This window comes from Typopeltis vanoorti, chromosome 5 (assembly GCF_054136105.1).
Source record: "Typopeltis vanoorti isolate ZY-2024b chromosome 5, IOZ_Tvanoo_1.0, whole genome shotgun sequence".
NCBI lineage: Eukaryota > Metazoa > Arthropoda > Arachnida > Uropygi > Thelyphonidae > Typopeltis > Typopeltis vanoorti.
This window is the reverse complement of record NC_143553.1, coordinates 37,030,211-37,051,313: the sequence shown is the minus strand read 5'-3', so window position 1 is coordinate 37,051,313 and position 21,103 is coordinate 37,030,211. Positions and strand designations below refer to the sequence as shown.

Genomic DNA, 21,103 nt, shown 5'->3' with positions numbered 1-21,103 from the left:
GAAGACAATAAGATCTTGTGGCTCTTTAAAAACTTTTTAAAATTTTGTGGCTCTTTAAAAACTTTGTAATTTTGAAATTTGAAATTTGAAATTTTGTAAATTGTAATTTTTGACTCTTCCGACTCAAAAGGTTGCCGACTCCGGGGTTGTGCTATACAGCAAACATGGCAGCAGGATTAGATCCCAGTAATGATGGTCTCGAAAATAAGAATGTTACAAAAAAAAAAACATGAGAAGTGAGGCATAAAGGAAGAAAAGTTAAGAAAATTAGAAAGCATGAGAAGCCCACTGGAGTAATTTAAACTAAATTCACTCAGGAAGTCAATCCAGAATTTTTTTTACCACATCCAATAATTACAAATCTCTTTACATATTCATAGGTAATGAAAAGTATTTTCTTAGGCAAGATGAAGAGAAAATCAGTGATCAAAAGAATTCAAACAATGATAATTTCGATTCTTTGATAATTCAAAGAATGATAATTTCAATTAGTATCAGAAACAAATAACATTACTTGATACCAGAATTTGTTAAGTTTTAGATATCTATGTATATAAACTAAAACAATTACCTCTTTTAATAACCTCATAATAGTAATATCCTGCAGTGTGGGTGTATACTGTTTCAGTTCTGGGCAGTCTTCCCACTTGTTAATAAAATCAAAACACTGAGACACACGAGAACACAATTTCAGAGGATGAAAATCAGCTTCTAACCAACGATAAAGATCCTGAAGCTGAGATGGTGCAGCCTGAATTACTCCAAATCTCACCTAGAGGGAGGAGAAAAAAAAACAAACATTATTTTACTACATGCAAAGAAATTTGCACCAAATTACTGATTTGGTGTGCGTGTGTGTGTGTGTGTGTGTGTGTGTGTGTGTGTGTGTGTGTGTGTGTGTGTGTGTGTGTGTGTGTGTGTGTGAGAGAGAGAGAGAGAGAGAGAGAGAGAGAGAGGGGGGGGGGGTTCCCATCTACAAAAGTTTGTAAATCTAACAAATATTTAGAACTGTGGGCAGGATAAACCATTTCATTTTTTTTTTTTTTTATACAATTTAAAATCATGAAAAAAAAAATAACACTTTGAAAACAACAAAACATTTCAGCTACTTAGGCATGATTTTTAGTGAAAATGGTAAATTAAATATGGAAATAGACAACAGAATCAACAAATCTGGTATGGTAGGAAGTCAACTGAATAAATTTATATGGAATAAGAGAGAAATGAGCCAAAACACTACATTAGCTGTATACAAGGCAGTATTCAAGCCAATTTTAACTTATGTTTCTAAGAGCTGAGTAAGAAGTAAAACACTTGAGCGAAGACTAGAACTGCAGATATGAGAGTCCTGAATAAAATTAGGGGCATGAACAGATGGCATCAATGGCAATATCATATTAAAAACGAGGATAGTAGGAAAGATCTTGACATTGTTATCAGAGCTAATTGATACAGTAAAAAGTGCCTTAGAAGACAGAAATAATATCTAATTTTGGAGTCTTGACAGGTAACAGATTGATTTGGAGGAAAACTGTAGATAGGAAGTTAGTAATCATGTGAGTTTTTTTTATGTAGTACTATCATATCCTGTACACCCCTTGAGGGTACACGTCAGGAATTTGATGATGAGGTCACAGGTGCACATTGAAAAAAAGGGCAAAAGAAAACTGAATGCAAGAATTACAGTAGAAGTTCCCAAATAAGTTTTTATTCTAGATATGACCCATGCATAATTATGAAGAGAATAAAAAAAATTGTGGAAGAGAAAATGGAGATGAATAAGCTGGGTTCAGAACAAATATAGCCCGTCGGGATCATGTTTTTACTCTAAGACAAATAGTCAAGAAAGCATGAGAAAATAACAAGGATCTGTATTAAACTGTCAAGAGATAACACCAAGAGAAAAACTGCTCAAGCCTTATGCTCTGTAATATTCAGGCTGAAATATATAGCCTTAAATAAAAAGTACTACTTATTCCCCCCCCCCCCTTTTTTTTTTCATGTTAAATGAAGAAGCCTTATTCTCTTCTCTGGGATAAACAAGTTTTATACACACACACACACTACTTGGAAAGAAGTCAACAGACACCTTAATGTGAGAAACAAACAGCCATGACACCTTAAGATGAAGGACCTCATTTCACTGCAATGACTATGGCAATCCTACAGGGCATATTTTGCACAATCATACACTAGCAATCAATGGGAATTTTGGACCATTCTTCCTGTAGGCACATAATGAAGTCCTGGATTGTCGTAGGGACAGACGTTCTGTGACCTCACCCGATGCTCTAGTTCATCCCACAGATATTCAATAGGGTTGAATATCTGTGGGATGAACTAGAACATTTCAACATGTCATGTCAACAAACAATGACATTACAGCAGCAGCCTTATGACACAGTACATTATCTTGCTGAAAGAGAAGAATCAGTTCCATTAAAAAACACCACAACGTAGGAAGCATTGCACAGTACAGAATGTTCCAATATCTCTCAGAGTACAATGTTCGTCGCACCACAAACACAGGTCTGGGGCCAAACTAGCAAAAACAGGATCATACCATCACACTGCCACCTGCAAATTTCATAGTCGAGGTTATGCACTCTGGTAAAAGACATTCACCAGGTATACACCATACGTATCTATCTGCTCAGGAGAGAGTAGAGTGCGATTCATCACTCCATAACACAGCATTCTAAGCTTCCACATCCCACTATACATGCTCTTTGCACCACTGAAGATGACACTATGTTGGTTCAGCTAATATGGAGCTAACACTGCCACCTGCAAATTTCATAGTCGAGGTTATGCACTCTGGTAAAAGACATTCACCAGGTATACACCATATCCATCTATCTGCTCAGGAGAGAGTAGAGTGTGATTCATCACTCCATAACACAGCATTCCAAGCTTCCACATCCCACTACACATGCTCTTTGCACCATTGAAGATGACACCATGTTGGTTCAGCTAATATGGAGCTTTGCATATTGTGGTGCTACCATGGGAACCCATGTTGTGAGCCTAAGATCTGAACATTTTGTGCAGATTCGTGTTACACTTAATTCCTGCAACTACACATTCAACTTGTCAGCCAACGAATAGCGGTTTTCACATATTATCCATCGTAGCACCCTATGGCAATGTTCAGTGAGTGTGGTGCATCCACTGTGAGAAGCACTTGCAGAAGACTCCTTGCACTTCCATCTCAGTATGGTATGATTGATCATCGACCTGGGAAGGCCCAATTTGTCAACAATTTGATGAACATATCTGTTCATCCCATCATATCTGTTCATCCTATATAATTTTGTGTGGCCCACCTGTGGGTTTTGATTTTCACAAGCGAAAAAATAAAATAATTAAAACCGAATGCGTATTAGATATTTTAATTCTATCACTAATCGATATCTCGATGTTGGCTATTTTATTTGGTGTTTTTATTACAGGTATCAAATATTACACGTATCAAACAAGTGTTGTTACACTGTTTTGTTCTAAAGTGTATGCTCTGCTGCTCACGGGTTACGCGAGCGCACGATTAGTGTTGTTCATTTGTTCAGCTATCGAGGTTGTGTCGCTGGTCCTCACTAAATTACTAGATATGCATTGGATGCGGCCCCGAGATAAATCTTTTTTTTTTAAATGCGGCCCTCGGATTACCTAAGGTTGGACAGCCCTGGTCTATATTATTACTGTTATTATCTTTGACTTACAGGGAATCATAGAGGGAGGCTATACATCACTCAAACCAGCAGCAGTGCATTCCCTTGAATTCATTTACACTAGATCAGCGTTTCTCAACCTTTCTAAGCCCAAGGACCAGTAAAATGCCTAAAACAATTCTGCGGCCCGCTAAGTTACAGAGTCGTGGCTGGGGGGAGGGGGGGGGGTCATCCCTGGCGCCTTTTTTGGCATTTATAAAATCTCGCTTTACTGTCTATAAAACAGCAACTAAGTGATGAAATAGACTTTGACAATGTCATCGACGATTTTCTGAACAGAAAAGCAAGAAAAATAGCATTTCAGAATGTTGGAATTAAAGTTTTACTTCAAAAATAAACATAGTGTTTTTAATTTATTTCCCCACTAATGCCTGCCTGTAAGAGAACGAGCTCCATCTGAACAGAAGCCTATACATTTTTCCCACTGGATCCTTTTGTGTATTATGTAATTATTGAGTGTGTGAAATATTTCTTCTCCAGTTGTTCGGGATGACAAAGTTCTACAAAACAGAATATCATCATGAATGTTGTTATCATGCACATATCTTATGTAGCATATTAAAAGCGCATCATTTGTAACATCAGTAATCTCTTCTATTTGTAATGCATAATAAGAGCTCTTCTTAACTCTTTCAATTAACTGAGATTCTATATCACCTGCCATATCATTAATTCTGCGACCGACCGTGTCATTTGAAAGAGGAATCAAATCAACATCTTTTAGTAACTTGTTGCTAAACATAGTTTTTACCACATCTTTTATAGCTGGAAGTAGTAAATTTACCCCGATAGATTGAGGTTTCCCTGCTTTTGCCATGCGCAAACTTAAGAGAAAGGATGCTTCCAGTGCTTTGCTATTAATGGAACCCATGACTGAAATTATATCTTTCCCATGATTTAATGTCCCTAAGCATTGCTGAAAAAATTCAATTGGCTTATTTTTCACATCACAATGTTTAGTTTCTAAATTTGTGGGAGTTTTGCAGGTTTCATGCACTCGTTCGACAACACTTCATAACACAAAACACATTGAGGTTTCTGTTCACTTTCATCTCCACACCAAGTAAACCCGAATTCTAAATATGAACTGTTATATTTCTTACTGTATTTTTTCATTGAACTGCTTGTTTCTTCTACTTTAATAGTATCAGATTTACTGGCCGTTACAACATGTGTATTACAATTAGGGTTAGCAATACCTGTTTCATTTGCTCTTCTTTTCAAAGTCCTAGTTCTAAGCCACTTTTCCATTATTAACAAAACGTTTCCGAAAAATATATAAATTTATAAATACTGGGGTTAACTCATGACACACTTTGTTCAAGTATCACTTAGCACTTCTGAAGATATACTGAGCCTTGGTTGAAGGAAACCTTCAATAATAAAAATCAATACACAACAAGCAATTGGTTGAAATGTGGATAACACGTGCTCACTTCAAATCTGACAAAACAGCAAGGGAAGGCAGAAGCAATAAAACTATATTGTTTTTCACTTTACCCCTCTTTTATTATTCGTCATTCTGCCACTAAATTTGTAGCTGCAGAATGACGAATAATAAAAGAGGGGTGAAGTGAAAAACAATATAGTTTTATTGCTTCTGCCTTTGAACATTCTGACGCTATTTGTTGGTTTTTTTAAGGCTCCATTTGATTTCAATAATTTTTACTTACTTATTCAATTTTAATTTGTTTTATTTGAATAATTTAAAAATATATATTTATTTAATTAATTTAAGTCTGTCTGCGGACCACCTGTCCCATCGTCGCGGACCACCTGTGGTCTGTGGACCATAGGTTGAGAAACACTGCACTAGATCACTCACTACCTCCAAAGGAAAAGCATTCCACTCTCTCACTGCTCTGTGAGAGAAAAACCTAGCTCTTTTCCCTTTTTTTGACTGCAAACGAACTTAACTTCGATGTCCCTCCCCCACCCATGTTCTCTCCCCATCTTCCACATAACGAAAAATTTCATCACACAATATCCTATAGCACCCATTCAGAAGTTTATAGACTTCTATCATACCAATCCTGTTTCCCCTGGTAACTAGTCTGTAATCCAGACTTGCAATCTGTCATCATAATCTAAATCCCAATATAATCTTTGCAACTCTTATTTTCCACAGCTTCTTTATCACTTTGGAACCCAGTAGTCCAAATCTATGCACAATAGTCCAGGTGCAGTCTTATCATGGCCTTATAAACAGGCAAAATTACTTCCTTAACCTTAAATTCAAAGTTTGCTTCAACATTGCAATTTTCCTCTGTTGTCATTTTGTAAGTGCAGAATATCAGTAGCATCCCTTATTGCCCTGCCTATCTTTGCATCATCGGTAAACAATTGCACATCTAAAGTTAGACCCTGGCTGATGGCATTAATTGAACAATAATAGCACAAGAACTAAACCCAGAGGTCCATCACTGGTCACCTTAAATCTGGCAGATTAACACCCAACATATACAACTTTTTGATATCTGTCTATCAACCATCCACTTATCCAACTGAAGAGTTTATATTCCAATCCCATATTATCCAGTTGATGCATGGTATCCCATCAAATGCCTTAGCAAAATCCAGCATTATCATAGTGTATCCATTCCTTCTATCCAACTGGGCTAAAACATTAGAAAATATCATCAAATTGCTAAAACATGACCTTCCTTTAGTCAACCCATTGTGCTCCTTGCAAAGTACTGCTTGTTTTTCTATCCATTTTTATGTGCGTTCTTACCAACTTCTCTAAAATATTCACCACCACACCAGAGATACTGATAGCTCTTTAGTGAGACATATGTTTTTGGACTAACCCAGTACAATGGAACTATCATACATTCCTTCCATTTCTGTGGTATCATTCCTAAGCTAAGAATCTATATATACAAACATGTGAAAGGCCTAGCCAAATTGGCTGAACATTCTTTAGCAAATGAACTGATATTCTATCTGTCCCTGCTGACAAATTCTTATCTACATTATGCAACTGCTCTTCAACCTCATACTCATTAACCCTCTAACTCTTCATCCAATGCAGCAGGATTCTTCACCTAAATAACATATCTTAGAAAGATGAGCTCTCGTTAATTGAACGATCTTGTTAGCTTCTGATATTAGAGTACCACCTGCATTCAGTGAAGTTATTCTTCCACATTTATTCTTTCTTTCTTTGTTTTGCCTGTGGCATAACAATAAAATTCTTTTGGATTGCCAACTGCATAGCCAATTTCTTTTCATACTCCAATTCAGCTTTGCACAAAATACTAGTTATTTTTCTCACATGCACTTTATATTTCAGAACTCCTCTCACTCTTATTCTCACAATATTTTTTCCCCATCATCTTGTGGATCTCTTGCTTATTAAGACTGCACATCCATTTCAATCCCAACCTATTTCTTCTTTGAACTCTAGGGATACATTAAAGTAACACCTCATTTAAGTACTTTTTCAAAGATTCCCATGCATTGCAGACATTTTTCTATTCAGTAACTGATACCAGGAAAACAAAGATAGTTCTCCTAAGTTGATCATAATTTCCAGCTTTGTAGTTCAGCATGTAACCTGTTCTAATTGGAACATCAATATAATTAGACGTTGGAGTTTCTTCTTTCACATGCTACTTGTGAAAATTGTCTTACCACAATTCAATAAATTCCTCTTCATTCTTATTATGAGATTTCTCTTCTACCAACGTTTGGATAATTAACGTCACCTATAATGATCACTCGCTAAGTACCCATAAGGGTAAATTGACAATGCATTGCATTGCCCCTTGCAACAGAGCTGCCAGGTCAGTAGTAACACCCCACTACATATTTCATTCTGTTAGCCTCCACTTCACCCCAGATAGTGCTAAACTCACTGATACATGGGACATTATTACCATTATTGATTTCTTGTGTTTCTACCCTAACTGGACTTAAGTCATCTGATGTCATTAGTAGCACTCCCACTCATACCTCTCATTATTCCTAAAAATAGTATACCCATTACACTCAATCCCAGTTAATATATCTGATTCTGATTGCCAGGTTTCACTAATGCCAACAATCTTAGGCCATAACATATTACGTCAAGCAATGAACTCAATCCTTTTGTTTCTACTGATCCTGGCATTTGTATAGACATAACAAGTTACCACCCTAGCCTATTCTTATCATTAGACATGCAATCTATTTGGCTTTGCTGTAGAACTTTCTCTTTTCTCTCCCCAAACATACTCAGAAGATCTGAACCCAAAGCATATTTTAGCACCCCTTTGCCTGATGCATAACCATGTTCAAAGCCATTCATATTCTTATCTCATTTACATACAATTGCAAAAATTGTGTTTATCTCTTTTCAACAGTATTGCTTCTGGCTAGGAAACTTAGCCAAAAATTTTACAAATATTAAATGTTTTCTTATAGCAAGCATCATCCCATAATTTTATAATTTGATTATTATGTCGCCTGCCCTGCTTGTGTCTCCGTATTTATATCTATAATAGTATATACTGTATTTGCCAGCATATAAGACGCACTTTTTTTCTTTGAAAATAGGCCTGAAAAACAGAGTGCGTCTTATACGCCGATACTAAGTTTTTTTATTACTTTAATTTCTGGAAATTTTCTCTTTTCCGAGTTACGCTATTTCTTTCTTGTTTCCTTGCGGTGTGTTCCAGTTACGTTAGTTATGTATTCCAGTTACTGGAATACATTCTAGTATTCCAGTTATGTATAGATAACATTTGGTCTAGGCGCTCTGACAGACTGTTGAAGAAGCCTGCCCTGCTAGTATGGGATCAATTTCGTTCTCACAGAACAGAAGATGTTAAAAATAAACTCAAGGAATTGAAAACTCATTTAGCTGTAATTCCAGGAGGTCTAACTAGTCAGCTTCAACCTTTAGATGTCTGTATTAATAAACCATTTAAGGAATTTATGAAGGAGAAGTGGAACACTGCATCCAGAAGACTGCTGGATGCAGTCTTCAGATTTTGAGGTTGCTCCATCAGGAAGAGGCCTAGATTTTCTCAAGTATGTGAGTGGGTCAAAGCTTCATGGGATGCTGTGAAACTGAGAGAGGGGTTAAATCATTTAAGAAGTGTGGCATTAGTAATACACTGGATGGTACAGAGGACAATTTGTTGTATGAGGACTCAGATTCTGATTTAGAAGAGGTTTCAAGTCTCTCTTATTTAGTTCTGGAGATGAATTTCTGGGTTTTGAACAAAGAAGATTAAAGGGTGGGTACTCTTTCATAGTTAGATTAGGTATTTGTTGAAAGTAGACCTACTTATTACTTTATATTTGAAATACTGTAAATTCATTATAATATTCAGTGATAAAGTTTTGTTCCTAAACTTTAGGTGTTTAGGTAAAGGGAGGGGGTGCTTCTTATAGGTCGATGAGTCTTATATGCCGGCAAATACAGTATATGTATTCAGCTGAGAAATGTTTATCAGTTATAACTTTATTAAGTGTAAAATATCAAAATTTCAAAACTTTCAAGTCAAGGTTGGTCACTGTGGATAGCAATTCTCCACCGATCTCTAACAAGGTTTGAATCCACAGTATTGATGTTTTTTTTATTTTTTTTTTTTTTTAGGCAGTAGATAACTAGAATGAGGCCACCAACCTTACTCGTTTAGGGCTTATATCATGTTTGGTCCCTGAAGCAGGATCTAGCAGGATTTTTTTAACTATCGACGGTATTAAATATTAAGAGCAGGATGTAATCCTTAGTCCATCAACAGAACTAAACGTAACTAAGGTTCACAATCTTTCGTGAATAGGATTCTCTCTCTCACACACTAATGTGTGAGAGAGAGAATGTAACAGTATCATATGTAACTGTTACATTAGAATTTTATGTAACAGTTACATATGATAAATATCGATAAAGATAATTAAATCTTTATTAAGAGCAATACTAGATATTAAGAGTAAGATGTAATCTTCAGATCCTGCTCCGAACATTTAATACATATTAAGCCTTTACACACAAATACATGCAATTTTATAATTTTATTTAAGAAAGTTATATATTATAAATATCAATAAAGATAGCATACCAAATCCTTGATAAGTGAAGCTCTACTAGGAAGATTTGGAAGACCTAGTAATGTTGCTAACAAACGATGGTTCTTTTCAATTACATTTTCATCTGTCTCTACTAGCCGATCAATCTCAGGACGATTAGGTGGCATTGGAACAGCCAAGGTAGCCAAAACAACACGAGATGCCAATCTGTAATATGGTTAATTTACATGTGTTTATATAATTATGAATTAAAAGAAATCATTTGTGTCATTTTTCCAAACATACATAACTTATTTTTCAGCTGAATGCAAAATTATCATTACTGTGGATTCAAACCTTGTTAGAGATCAGTATTTGCAATTAGAATGGTTAACTTCAGTTAACCATTCTAATTGCAAATATCTGTTTGGTGAAATCTTCCAAAACGTGATTACTCTGGAACCACAAACGAAAAGACATCAACCTGTAACTGAAGAATCCATCATCAGAAGAATATTTCAGTGCAGTCTTCTAATCATGAACACAACTTCTGCCCATCCATGTTTCCACTCCTCTCATATCCAATGATAATATCACTCAACCATAAATGTGACTGTCTAGCTCTCCAACTACACCAAGAACAGCTCATTACATGTCTCCATTGATCTTTCACTAGAAAGATATAAGAAGAAATCTTAAGAGCTTTAATGACAAGTCTTTTGGTCTAAATGGTATTTCTCCAAATATACTTAATATATATACTTCAGAATTCTATATCTGCATAAGTAATCATACTTGTAGGCATCTAATGAACAGAATCAAACAAACCTATATATAAATCCATTCCATTTTCTTTACCTCGATCATCTAAAAAACAGTGGAGAGACTCATCAATAGCAAACTTCACTGTTTGGAAGCCTTGACAATTAATTAGAGATCACCAATATGGATTTTTGCAGCAGCAGACCTAATGGAAAAAGGAATCTATAAGTAAATTACTATCGCTTCCTCAAATTAGAAGAGGAATGAAGTGTACTCTTATCACAGCTTTCTTGGTGACAGTGGAGGTAAAGTATCAAGATACGGTATCTTCCATAACAAGTTTCATTAACTCTAATCTCCTTTTATTCAGAATGAAGACAGTTTTGTGACTTTCTTTGTTGCGAAGTCAGAGTTCTATCATGTTCCTCATGAAGTAAGATCTCATTACACCTTCTATTCCTTCTGATGATAACCAAATCTCTGGAGATCATTGTAAAATTATCTTATTCAGATAAATTGAGGTGGTCTGAAAAGTTCTCAGCCTCAACCATAGATGGCAACACTATCTGCAAGATTTTGTTTTTCTAAGTTGGTACATCTGTCATAGGCATCCATGTGAAATTGCAAGTCATTCTATCAAGTAGTTCGTTTATCACAAACTACTGTCTAAAGCAGAAGTGTTGTCTGTATCCCTTGAAATGGATAAAATTGAGTATTGTGCAGTTATAAAATTCTTTGTAAAAGAAGATTTAACGCCAAAAGAAATAAAAGCTTATGGGCACTCTTCTCCTTCGTTTTCGACAATTAAGAAATGGACTGCCGAGTTTAAACTGGTCATACCAGTCTTGAAGATGATCCATGTGAAGGATGTCCAAACAATGTAACACCAGAAATCGCTGATCAAGTGCACGACATGGTATTGGATGACCGGTGAGTGAAAGTGCGTGAAATTGCTGATACTATAGGCATTTCAAAAGAATGTGTATGATATATTTTGCATGAAGAATTGCAAATGAAAAAACTTTGCACAAGATGGGTGTCACACTTGCTCACAGAATATCAAAAATGCACTCATGAAAATCTCTGAACAGTACTTGGAGCATTTTAACAAGAATAAAACTGATTTTGTGCATCTATTTATTATATGGATGAGGCTTGGATTCACCATTACACACCAGAATCCAAATAGCAGTCAAAACAGTGGACAGAAGCCAGTTGTCCAACAGCAAAGAAGACAAAGTTGGTTCCATCAGCAGGAAAGGTCATGCCATCGGTGTTTTGGGATGCTAAAAGCATTATGTTTATTAATTATCTTGAAAAGGGTAGAACAATAACCGGGGAATATTATTCTGATCTTTTAACGAGACTAGACGAAAAAATTAGTGAGAAAAGACCCAGTTTGCAGAAGAAAAAAGTTGTCCTGATATAGATTAAGGGATCTGCACTATGAATTGTTGGAACATCCACCCTATTCCCCAGATTTTGCTCCCTCTGACTCTCTTCCCAAAACTAAAACTATTCTTTGCTGGTCAGCATTTTTCTTCAAATCAAGAGGTGATTGCAGTTGTAGAGGGGTATTTTGCAGATATTACTGAGGGGTATTACTGAGAACCACTACAGAGATGGGATAATTGCACTGGAGTATCGCTGGAAGAAATGTATTAGTCTTAAGAGAGATTATGTTGAAAAATAAAAATAATTTTGAAATTATAGTTTTTTCATTGTTAGGCCGAAAACTTTTCAGACTACCCTCATATTTAGAAGATTTTTTTTTCGTATATTATTCTTAAAATATATTAAACCTAAATAACATAACCCTAAATCTCAACTCAGTAACAGAAAGTGGTTCCTTGCATATAATGAGTTATGACAGAGGAAACTACAGTTCAAAGGTTACATTACAAAAACAACTCAGATGATAATTGCAAAGTGGAAAGTAACATGACATGAAAGGATGAGGAAGTCGTTTTGCCTCTTTACAAAGCCTTGATATGTCTGCACCTGGACTACTGTGCATATTTGGTCTCCTGAGTTTGAAGAGTATAAAGAAGGTGTGAAATGGCTACAAAGAAGATTTATGAAGAATATATCATGATTATTGAATTAGATTATGAAGACAGATTGAGAGTAAGTGGACTACAGACTGGTTAACAGGAAAAAGAGAGGTGATATTATAGAGGTCTATAAGACTTCTGAATAGATTATTGTCTATTTTTCATTATGAAATTCATGAAAGTTTTCATTATATAGAAAGTCGAGAGAGAACACGGGGACATCCATGTGCGAGTTAAAAAAGGAGTAAGAGTAAGAATTTTCTCAAAGAGCATCGAGTGAGAAGTAGTACGTCAGTGGAACTGTTTGCTTGTTGAAGTTGCACAGTATAACTAATGAATGGGTTTATGAGAAGGTATGAATGACAACTAGTATGGACAATATAAGACCTTTCTCAATGAGTCCTTGAAACCTTAAAGTATCAGATAACAATAATATTTTGTCTGTAAATATTCAAATGATGAAAGTCATACAGAACTGAACTTTAAATAAGGAGCAAAGATAATATTTCCTAGATACAAGGAGATGTGGTTTACAAATACACATCAGTCTTTAGATAAACTAACTAATGGAACTCAGCAAGATTATGAGTATTTATCAGAAAAGTGCCAACCCATGTTACAATTCAATATGTAAAGAAGAATATAATGAAAAGTAAAGATGACGAGAAAGACGATTCTAAGTCAATTCTACTACGTATTGTCTGTGCAAAGAAAAAGGAAGTATTTTTAGTGGGCGTTATTTCTTGGTCTGGACATAGGAGCAGTATGGAAGTTGTGTTTGAATAAGGATAATATACTTCTCCATCACACTGGCAAGGAAAAATACTGTTTCAGTAAAAGCATTCATTATAAAATATTAGATATTCATTATTACTGCCTAAAGAAAACGTAAGGAATCAGAATTGGTTGATATATATGTACATGTGTGTATATATACAGAGTTGTTAAAAATTCCTCAGATTAATATTTGTAGCCTATGTTTTCTTATACAACAGTATAATACATACAAAAATATTTCGGGAAAATTTGGAAAAAAGAACAAATCTAATAATAATGGCAAATACTTGTTGGATTTCTGCTCAGGACATGTACCAGTTATCACTAACATAATGTTCCAACATAAAAATTTGCACAAATTCACATGGAGAGAAGAGACAAGGAATAAAAAAAGTCTCATTGACTATATTACTGTTGATAGTGATGTTTTCTCTATGGTGCAGGACACTAGAATATACAGAGGATTTGAAACTGGAAGTAATCGCTATTTAGTCTTGAACAAGATAAAATTGAATTTCATATCGAAAGAACATGCAAGAAAGTTTTGAAGTGAATAAAAGTTGAGCAGCTATCAGTTGTGAACTATAGACTAAAATACACAAATATTATTGAAGAAAAAATGAAAGAGTTTGAGAACAGGAACCAAACCTTGGAGATTCAGTGGCAAGTCCTGAAGAAAACACTGATCAATTCAGCCAGAGAAGCATGTGGTGAGGTTGTCTGTAAGGATAGAAAAATCAAAACCCCTTGGTGGACACAGGAAGTAAAACAGGCAGTGAAGGAAAAGAAGAAAGCATATGAAAAGTTGCTGGCAAATGAGACAGCTGGTGCTCTTAGAGAATACAGACAAATGTAAGAAAGCTATACAATGTGTAAAAGTAACTAAACAAAAGTCATCAGAGGACTTTGGTAAGAACATAGAAAATAAATATCAAGAAGGTGGCAAGATATTCTGGAAATTGTTGGAGAAGCTCAGAAATGGAGAAAAGATTGCTGAAAAAGCAATTAAATGATGATAAAGGTGACATGAAAACAGAAGAAAAAGATATCCTTGAAGTATGGAGTAATTACTTTATAAAAATTTGCTAAATGAAACAAGCAGAGATGACAGCACAGTGGTAAAAAACACTGACAAGGCATGCAGTCAGGAATACATATCCATACTTGAAGTAGAAAAAGCCATCAAAGGCTTGAAATGTGGAAAGGCAGCTGGAGTAGATGATATTCGACCAGAAATGCTGAAGTATGGTGGTATAAAAGTCTTACAGTGGCTGCATTGCATAGTTCAGAATGCCTGGACAGAGGGACGAATTCCCGATGATTGGAGTAGAGCTCTCATAGTACCCATATATAAAAAGGGAAATAAAACTGAATGTGAGAATTACAGAGGTATTTCCCTACTGAGTGTTCCTGGCAAGATCTATGCAAGTATACTTGAGAAACGGTTGAGAAGGATTGAAGAAGAGAAGCTTGGTGAAGAACAAGCTGGATGCAGGCCAAATAGAGGCTCAGATTTTCACTTTACGACAGATAGTTGAGAAATCATGGGAATATAACAAAGATCTGTATTTAAGTTTTGTAGATCTGGAATAGATGGTATACAGATAGAACTTATAAGGAATATAGGTGAAAAAGGTATGGAAGTGTTATGGCAAATTATTAATGTAATTTATGAGGGACAAGAATTACCAGAGGAGTTTAGAAGATCAATTTTTATCCTCATTCCAAAAAAGACGGGAGTTTTAGACTGTAACAATTTTAGAAAGATAAGTCTTATAACTCACACAGCAAAAATTCTGGCACAAATAATTTTAGAGAATTAAGAATAAAATAGAAAAAGAAATGAATGAGGAACAGTTTGGATGCCGAACCAACAGAGGAACTAGAGAGGCCATAACTTGTCTAAGAATTACTGGGGAGAAAACACTCAACAATGGTGGAAAGTTGTTTTTGAGATTTCAAGATTTTGAAAAGGCATTTGATACAGTGAAACATAAAAGGCTTTTTGACATTCTAGAAAATATTGATATTGACCCTTATGACTTGGAAATTTTAAAGAGATTATATTGGTCACAAATAGCATCAGTATGTGTAAATGGAGAGGAAACAGGAGAATTCCCGGTGGAGAGGGGGACGCAAGTTATCACCATTATTGTTTAACCTTTATGGTTAAACAATAATGGTGATAACAGATACTTAGAGATTTACTTGAGGATGTAGAAGAAGGAATAAAAATAAATGGAAGAATTATTAATAACTTAAGATATGTGGATGATGTAGTGGTGATGGCAGTAAGTGAAAATGGATTACAACAAATTGTTCAAAGAATTGAAAACTCTTGTAGAGAATACGGACTAAGGATGAACATAAAGAAGACCAAGATAATGATAATGGGCAGAAAAATAGGAGATAATGTAAAGATAAGATGTGGAGGAAAGATTTTAGAAGACATGGATAGAATTCAATATTTAGGTAGCTGGATCTCAGAAAAAGGAACTTCAGAGTTGGACATTAGAAATGGAATAGGCAAAGCTAAATTGGCATTTATGGAAATGAAGAGAATTTTAATAAACAAGAATATTAAAACAGGTGTTAGAGTTGGAATAGTTAAAGCAACAGTTTGGAGTATTGCAAGTTATGGAAGTGAGTCATGGACATTCAGAAAGAGAGATATGGAAACAAAAAAGTTTTAAGAAGAGTTGGAATGGAAAGAACACTGCTCAATAACATTATACAAAGACAGACCAGATTTGCAGGACAACTTCTGAGAGGTTCTTTGGGACACCTGACAAGAACTATATTACAAGGAAAAGTTGAGGGGAAGAGAAGCCGTGGAAGATCAACTAGAGAGTGGTTCAATGATATCGTGGAATGGACTGGTTTAAGAATGATGGAGGTGAAAGACAGAGAGAAATGGAGAAGAGCTGCTCATCTGCTGCAACCCTCTTGCTAGAGGATACTACTGGACGACAACGACATCTGGAAAAGGCATATAACAAGATGCCAAGAGAAAACTATTAAAAAAGCTACAGTTATATGATGTCAATGGGGCATTATATCAAGCAATACTTAGCTTTATTTGAGTTGTAAGTCAGCAGTTAGAATTGAAGGAAGTAGAGGAAGGTGATTTAATGTTAAATCTGGAGTCAGACAAGGATGTACATTATCCCCTCTCTTATTCATTATCTATATGGATCACATTATGAAGGAAAGTGGTATTAAACCTGATATCAAAATTGGAGATGTTAATCTCAGCTCTTTGCTTTATGCAATGATGTTATACTTCTAAATAAATCCACTACAAGTCTGCAAGATTCCATGACCAAAGTGAATAACTGTTGTAGTAGATATGGTATGAAGGTCAGCATTAAAGAGACAATGAAAATAGGCAGAAACATTGAAAATATCAACTGAATTATAAATGGAGAACCTATAGAACAAGTAAAACATTTCAGCTACTTAGGCACGATTATTAGTGAAAATGGTAAATTAAATATGGGAATAGACAATGGAATCAACAAAGGTGGTATGGTAGGATGTCAATTGAATAAATTCATATGGAATAAGAGAGAAATTAGTCAGAACACGAAATTAGCTGTATACAAGACAGTATCCAAGCCAATTTTAACTTATGTTTCCGAGAGCTGAGTCAGAAGTAAAACGCTTGAGCGAAGACTAGAACTGCAGATATGAGAGTCGTGAGAAAGATTAGGGGCATGATCAGATGGCATCAATAGCAATATCATATTAAAAATGAGGATATTAGGAAAGAACTTGACATTGTCAGCATCCAGGAATGTGTTAGCAGAGCTAATCTCAGGTGGTATGGTAACTTAAACCGAATGGACGAGGAAAGATTAGCGAAACAAGTGTTCTCTGCCAGGCTGGCAGGAAAACGACCCAGAGGAAGACCAAGATATAAGTGGATTGATACAGTACAAAGTGCCTTAGATGATAGAAATATAAGATCTGATAATGTTGAGTTTTGACAAGTAACAGGCTGATTTGGAGGAAAATTGTAGATAGGAAGTTAGTAATGATGTAAATTTTTCATGTAGTACTATCATATTCTGTACACCCCTTGAGGGTACATTGCAGGAATTGAATTGAAACTCAATTGAAACTGCTTTTGAATTGGGTCCTAGTACAGATACTAGCACCTAATTCAAAAGCAGCTTGAGCAAAGTCATCATCATCAAATTATGATGATCACTTTGCTCAAGCTGCTTTTATTTAATAGATATGAGAGTTGGATTAGAATTAAATGTTGATCACACACACACACACTACCATATATATCTGATCTTGAGGAAGATTAGAGAAGTACATCAGTGGCAGAATCATGTTAGAAATCTGCCTTCTCTAGCATACAGAAGGTTTTGTAGCTTGTAGCTATTACTTGAATTTTCTGATATAATTTGTTATGAAAAGCGAAATAACCAGAGCATATAACAAAATCAAATAGTTTAAACAATATCTGATGGAAATTCTTCTTGAAGAAATTCAATGTTGTGTGATAGGGGAATATTAGTAAACAAAGACACAATAGCTAAGCAGATCATAACATCAGAAGGGCCTGGATGAAGACTGCAAATTTTATTTTTAAAATATAAGTTGAGGATCTACTGGTAGTAGCAAGAATTATACTACATAAGCATTTTGAAAACTTATTAGATAGCTATGGACAGTCCTACCTAACATTACCAAGTTCATGGAACATTTTGAACATCTCAGTGATAATATTTCATCTAGACCAACACATTGGTACAGATACGTGGATATTTTTCCTAATCTGGAATGGGTCTTGCACTTCATCCTAGGACCCAATTCAACTTAGAAAAAAAAAAATAAATAAATAAGCTGATAGCCTTTTTAGATCTGCTAATTCTTTATCAACCAGATGGAAGTTTACAACTTTCAGTTTTTAGCAAGAAAACCCATACAGGTTGCTACATCTATGCTGAATCTCACCACCAGGATGGTGGTGAGATTCAGCACAGATGCTGGTGTAAAATTCGATGCAGGATCATCCAAAGTTTTATTGCATTAACCTTTTACAGGAGTCACATCCAAAATTCACAAAAGGTAAACTTGTAAATTTTATATCTAAATAATACTAACAGCCCATATAAATTAGCCAAGAAAATTTAGCACAATACTGTGTAAATGGAAGATATATGAATATGTAGTTCAAAGAAAAATGTCGTAGAAATTAGAAATATGTTAGAATTTTTCTATGTAAGTAAATACCAAAGCCCATCTATAGAAACCCAGAGGAATTAAACATGCTAGAATAGAGTAAACAAATATCTTAAAATAGAAGTTCGAGGGCAATGCTTTAGAATTCGTAAATGTATTTCATGTTATCACTTAGTATTGAGTGAAAAAGAAACCCATTGTAACCAAAGCAGTCCGATACTGCCTTCAAAGTCAATAGCATAAGAGGACGGTATACATCAGAAGCTGTTACAATATGCAGTAAAAGGGATTAAATGTACACTTCATGGGGGATCTGGAAGTCTGCACTTTCTAGAAGGATAAGAGTTTGCACGTGAAAGGTACGGGTGTCTCAGACCTTAGCTCAAAGTTTGCGCGGGAATATCTGGGGTCTAAAACCTTTACGCAGGGTCCCGCGAGAAGCCAAATAAAAGGATCATAGAATCGACTATCGAGCATCAGCAAATTTGATGCCAGGAGAAAAGGAGGGAGTCTATCCATGGACTACATCAGATCCCAGATGAAGTCGTGGAGGGTAATCGGAGGCGAAACCTTACAGAGCGAATAGCGGCCCAGAACCAGGATGACAAAGCCTTGAGCATGAGACATTACGTCTGAGTGCCTACAACACGGGAAGATTACGCTGAGGCCCCACGAGAAATTCCAGAGGAGAACACGGTGTCCATGAAACGTCTAAAGTGATGGATCAAGCTCTAGCATAGAGGGGGATCCAGAATAAGTCTGTAAAGGAAATACGACTAAGTGCACTGTACCTATGGAGGAGTCATGTGAGTTGAATTTTGTTGCAAAACCTTTTTTTTTATTATTTATGATGTGAAGGACTGTTTAGAAAGACTAAATTCATAGAACTGCTATATACAATAGATTGATTACTTGTTCGCATAGAGAGAATCTGTTTTAAAGTAATTCTAAGACATTAATGAAAATCTTAACTTGCGTTGTACTGTAAAGAAATGGTTCAGAAGAATTGACAAGATTATAGAATTAAGAAATATAATGTTATGAGAAGTAGTTTGCTTGAAGAATGTTATTTTTATGTGAAGGTTGGAATTGGAGATTATAAATAATCAAAGCATAGAAATTCCTAAACTGTAAATGGGCTGATAGATAATAGTTCTTTAATTAATTGTTTAATAATTTACGTCATTGGTATTTGTTGCATGCCTAAGAATTTGTCCTATATGATGTTTTTCTGTTGTGTGCTTAACTTAGAGAGGAAAGGAAAGTAGCATCCTTTTAGTGCATACCTTGTATTACTGTTTTAGTATAAATAAACATGTTTGTTATATTTAAAAGGAGTGCTGTCTGATCTTTTTCGCAACTGCACTGTTCTCAAAATAAACATCCTGTGAGCAGGGTAGATTGGAATTTGGTATGAATTTTGAGTTAAGAGTTAGCCACGACTGTATATAATTATAGAGGAGAAACTTTGCTGGAAGTATAATTAATTTCTTATGCGATTTGGGGAACTTTAGCGGCACAGCTAGTAATAATCAAATAAATTTCTAATGATCTCCGGCATAAGGAAAGAATACTGAAAGTAGAGAAAGGGAAATAAGATTAAGTGAGTATATGAAAGGAAAAAGTTAAGGTTAAAGTTTAACGAATAAAATTAAAGAGGCCAAGGATAAAGAAAGCAATATTATACAACAAATAAAGTGGATAAATAAAGAAAACTCATAATATTACAAATGCGCAACTGAAGATAAGATAGAAAAAAGCAAATAGTATTACAATGGCGCAGCATCGACAACATAAATAAATAACAAAACCCACCGTTATTACACTGGGCCTACTAGGACCATATTACATCATGCTCATTCATCAATTGTTCTTCTAACAAACTTTTTGAGAAACAATTACAACATATCAAAACCACCTTTTCATCAAATGGTTTTTAATAATTCCTCCATCAAAAAAGAATTGAATGTTTATGGAATCTCTGCCTCTTCTAAGCCAGAAGAAATAATTTGCATTCCTATCCCTTATGTGCAAGGCATTTCTGAATGAATAAAGAAAATTTTAAAATCACTGAACTTTTTTTTTTTTTTTTGCCTTTTGCCTCATCAGATAAATCTCCACCTTTCTCACTTCTAAGGATAAACATCTGCCTCTTGATTTTTCCATGCATATACCAGATTCTGTGCTCTTGCAGCCAATGTCTTGCAAACATACTGGAAGATCTGCTTTTATTCATCTTGAAGAACAGAAGTCTAATATTATATCATTAGCCTGAATAGTGTTGACTAGCTGAATATGCCATCTGCACTAAACATAGATTTCAATGGAACAAGACAAAAATTCTTCATAAGTTGTTTCTTCATAGACCATCTTTATAAAGAAAAGCGTGAAATCTTACTCCATTGGTATGATGGCTTTATATTATCTCTGAACTCATTGTTTCTGTAATCCTTTTGTAATCTTTGATATAAAGAGATAAGCAAAGCTTATCTCATTGATATTCTGATCAAAGTACCCTTGGATCAGAATGTGTCTTTTGACTACAGCTCTTTTAAATTAAAAAAATTAATGATCATATATAGG

The 21,103-nt window shown here is 35.1% G+C and overlaps 1 protein-coding gene across 2 annotated transcripts in view; it reads right to left on the bottom strand.

The window, feature by feature from the left end:
* The window catches only part of eIF3a (eukaryotic translation initiation factor 3 subunit a), a 378,310-nt gene that overhangs the window by 197,739 nt on the left and 159,468 nt on the right, over positions 1–21,103 (bottom strand). For both annotated transcript variants that reach the window (XM_090393079.1, XM_090393080.1), the window contains exons 7-8: positions 9,782–9,956; positions 572–772 (exon numbers count right to left, since the gene is read on the bottom strand). In XM_090393079.1, coding sequence (XP_090249205.1) covers positions 572–772; positions 9,782–9,956 — 376 coding nt within the window. The remainder of the gene's footprint in view (positions 1–571; positions 773–9,781; positions 9,957–21,103) is intronic.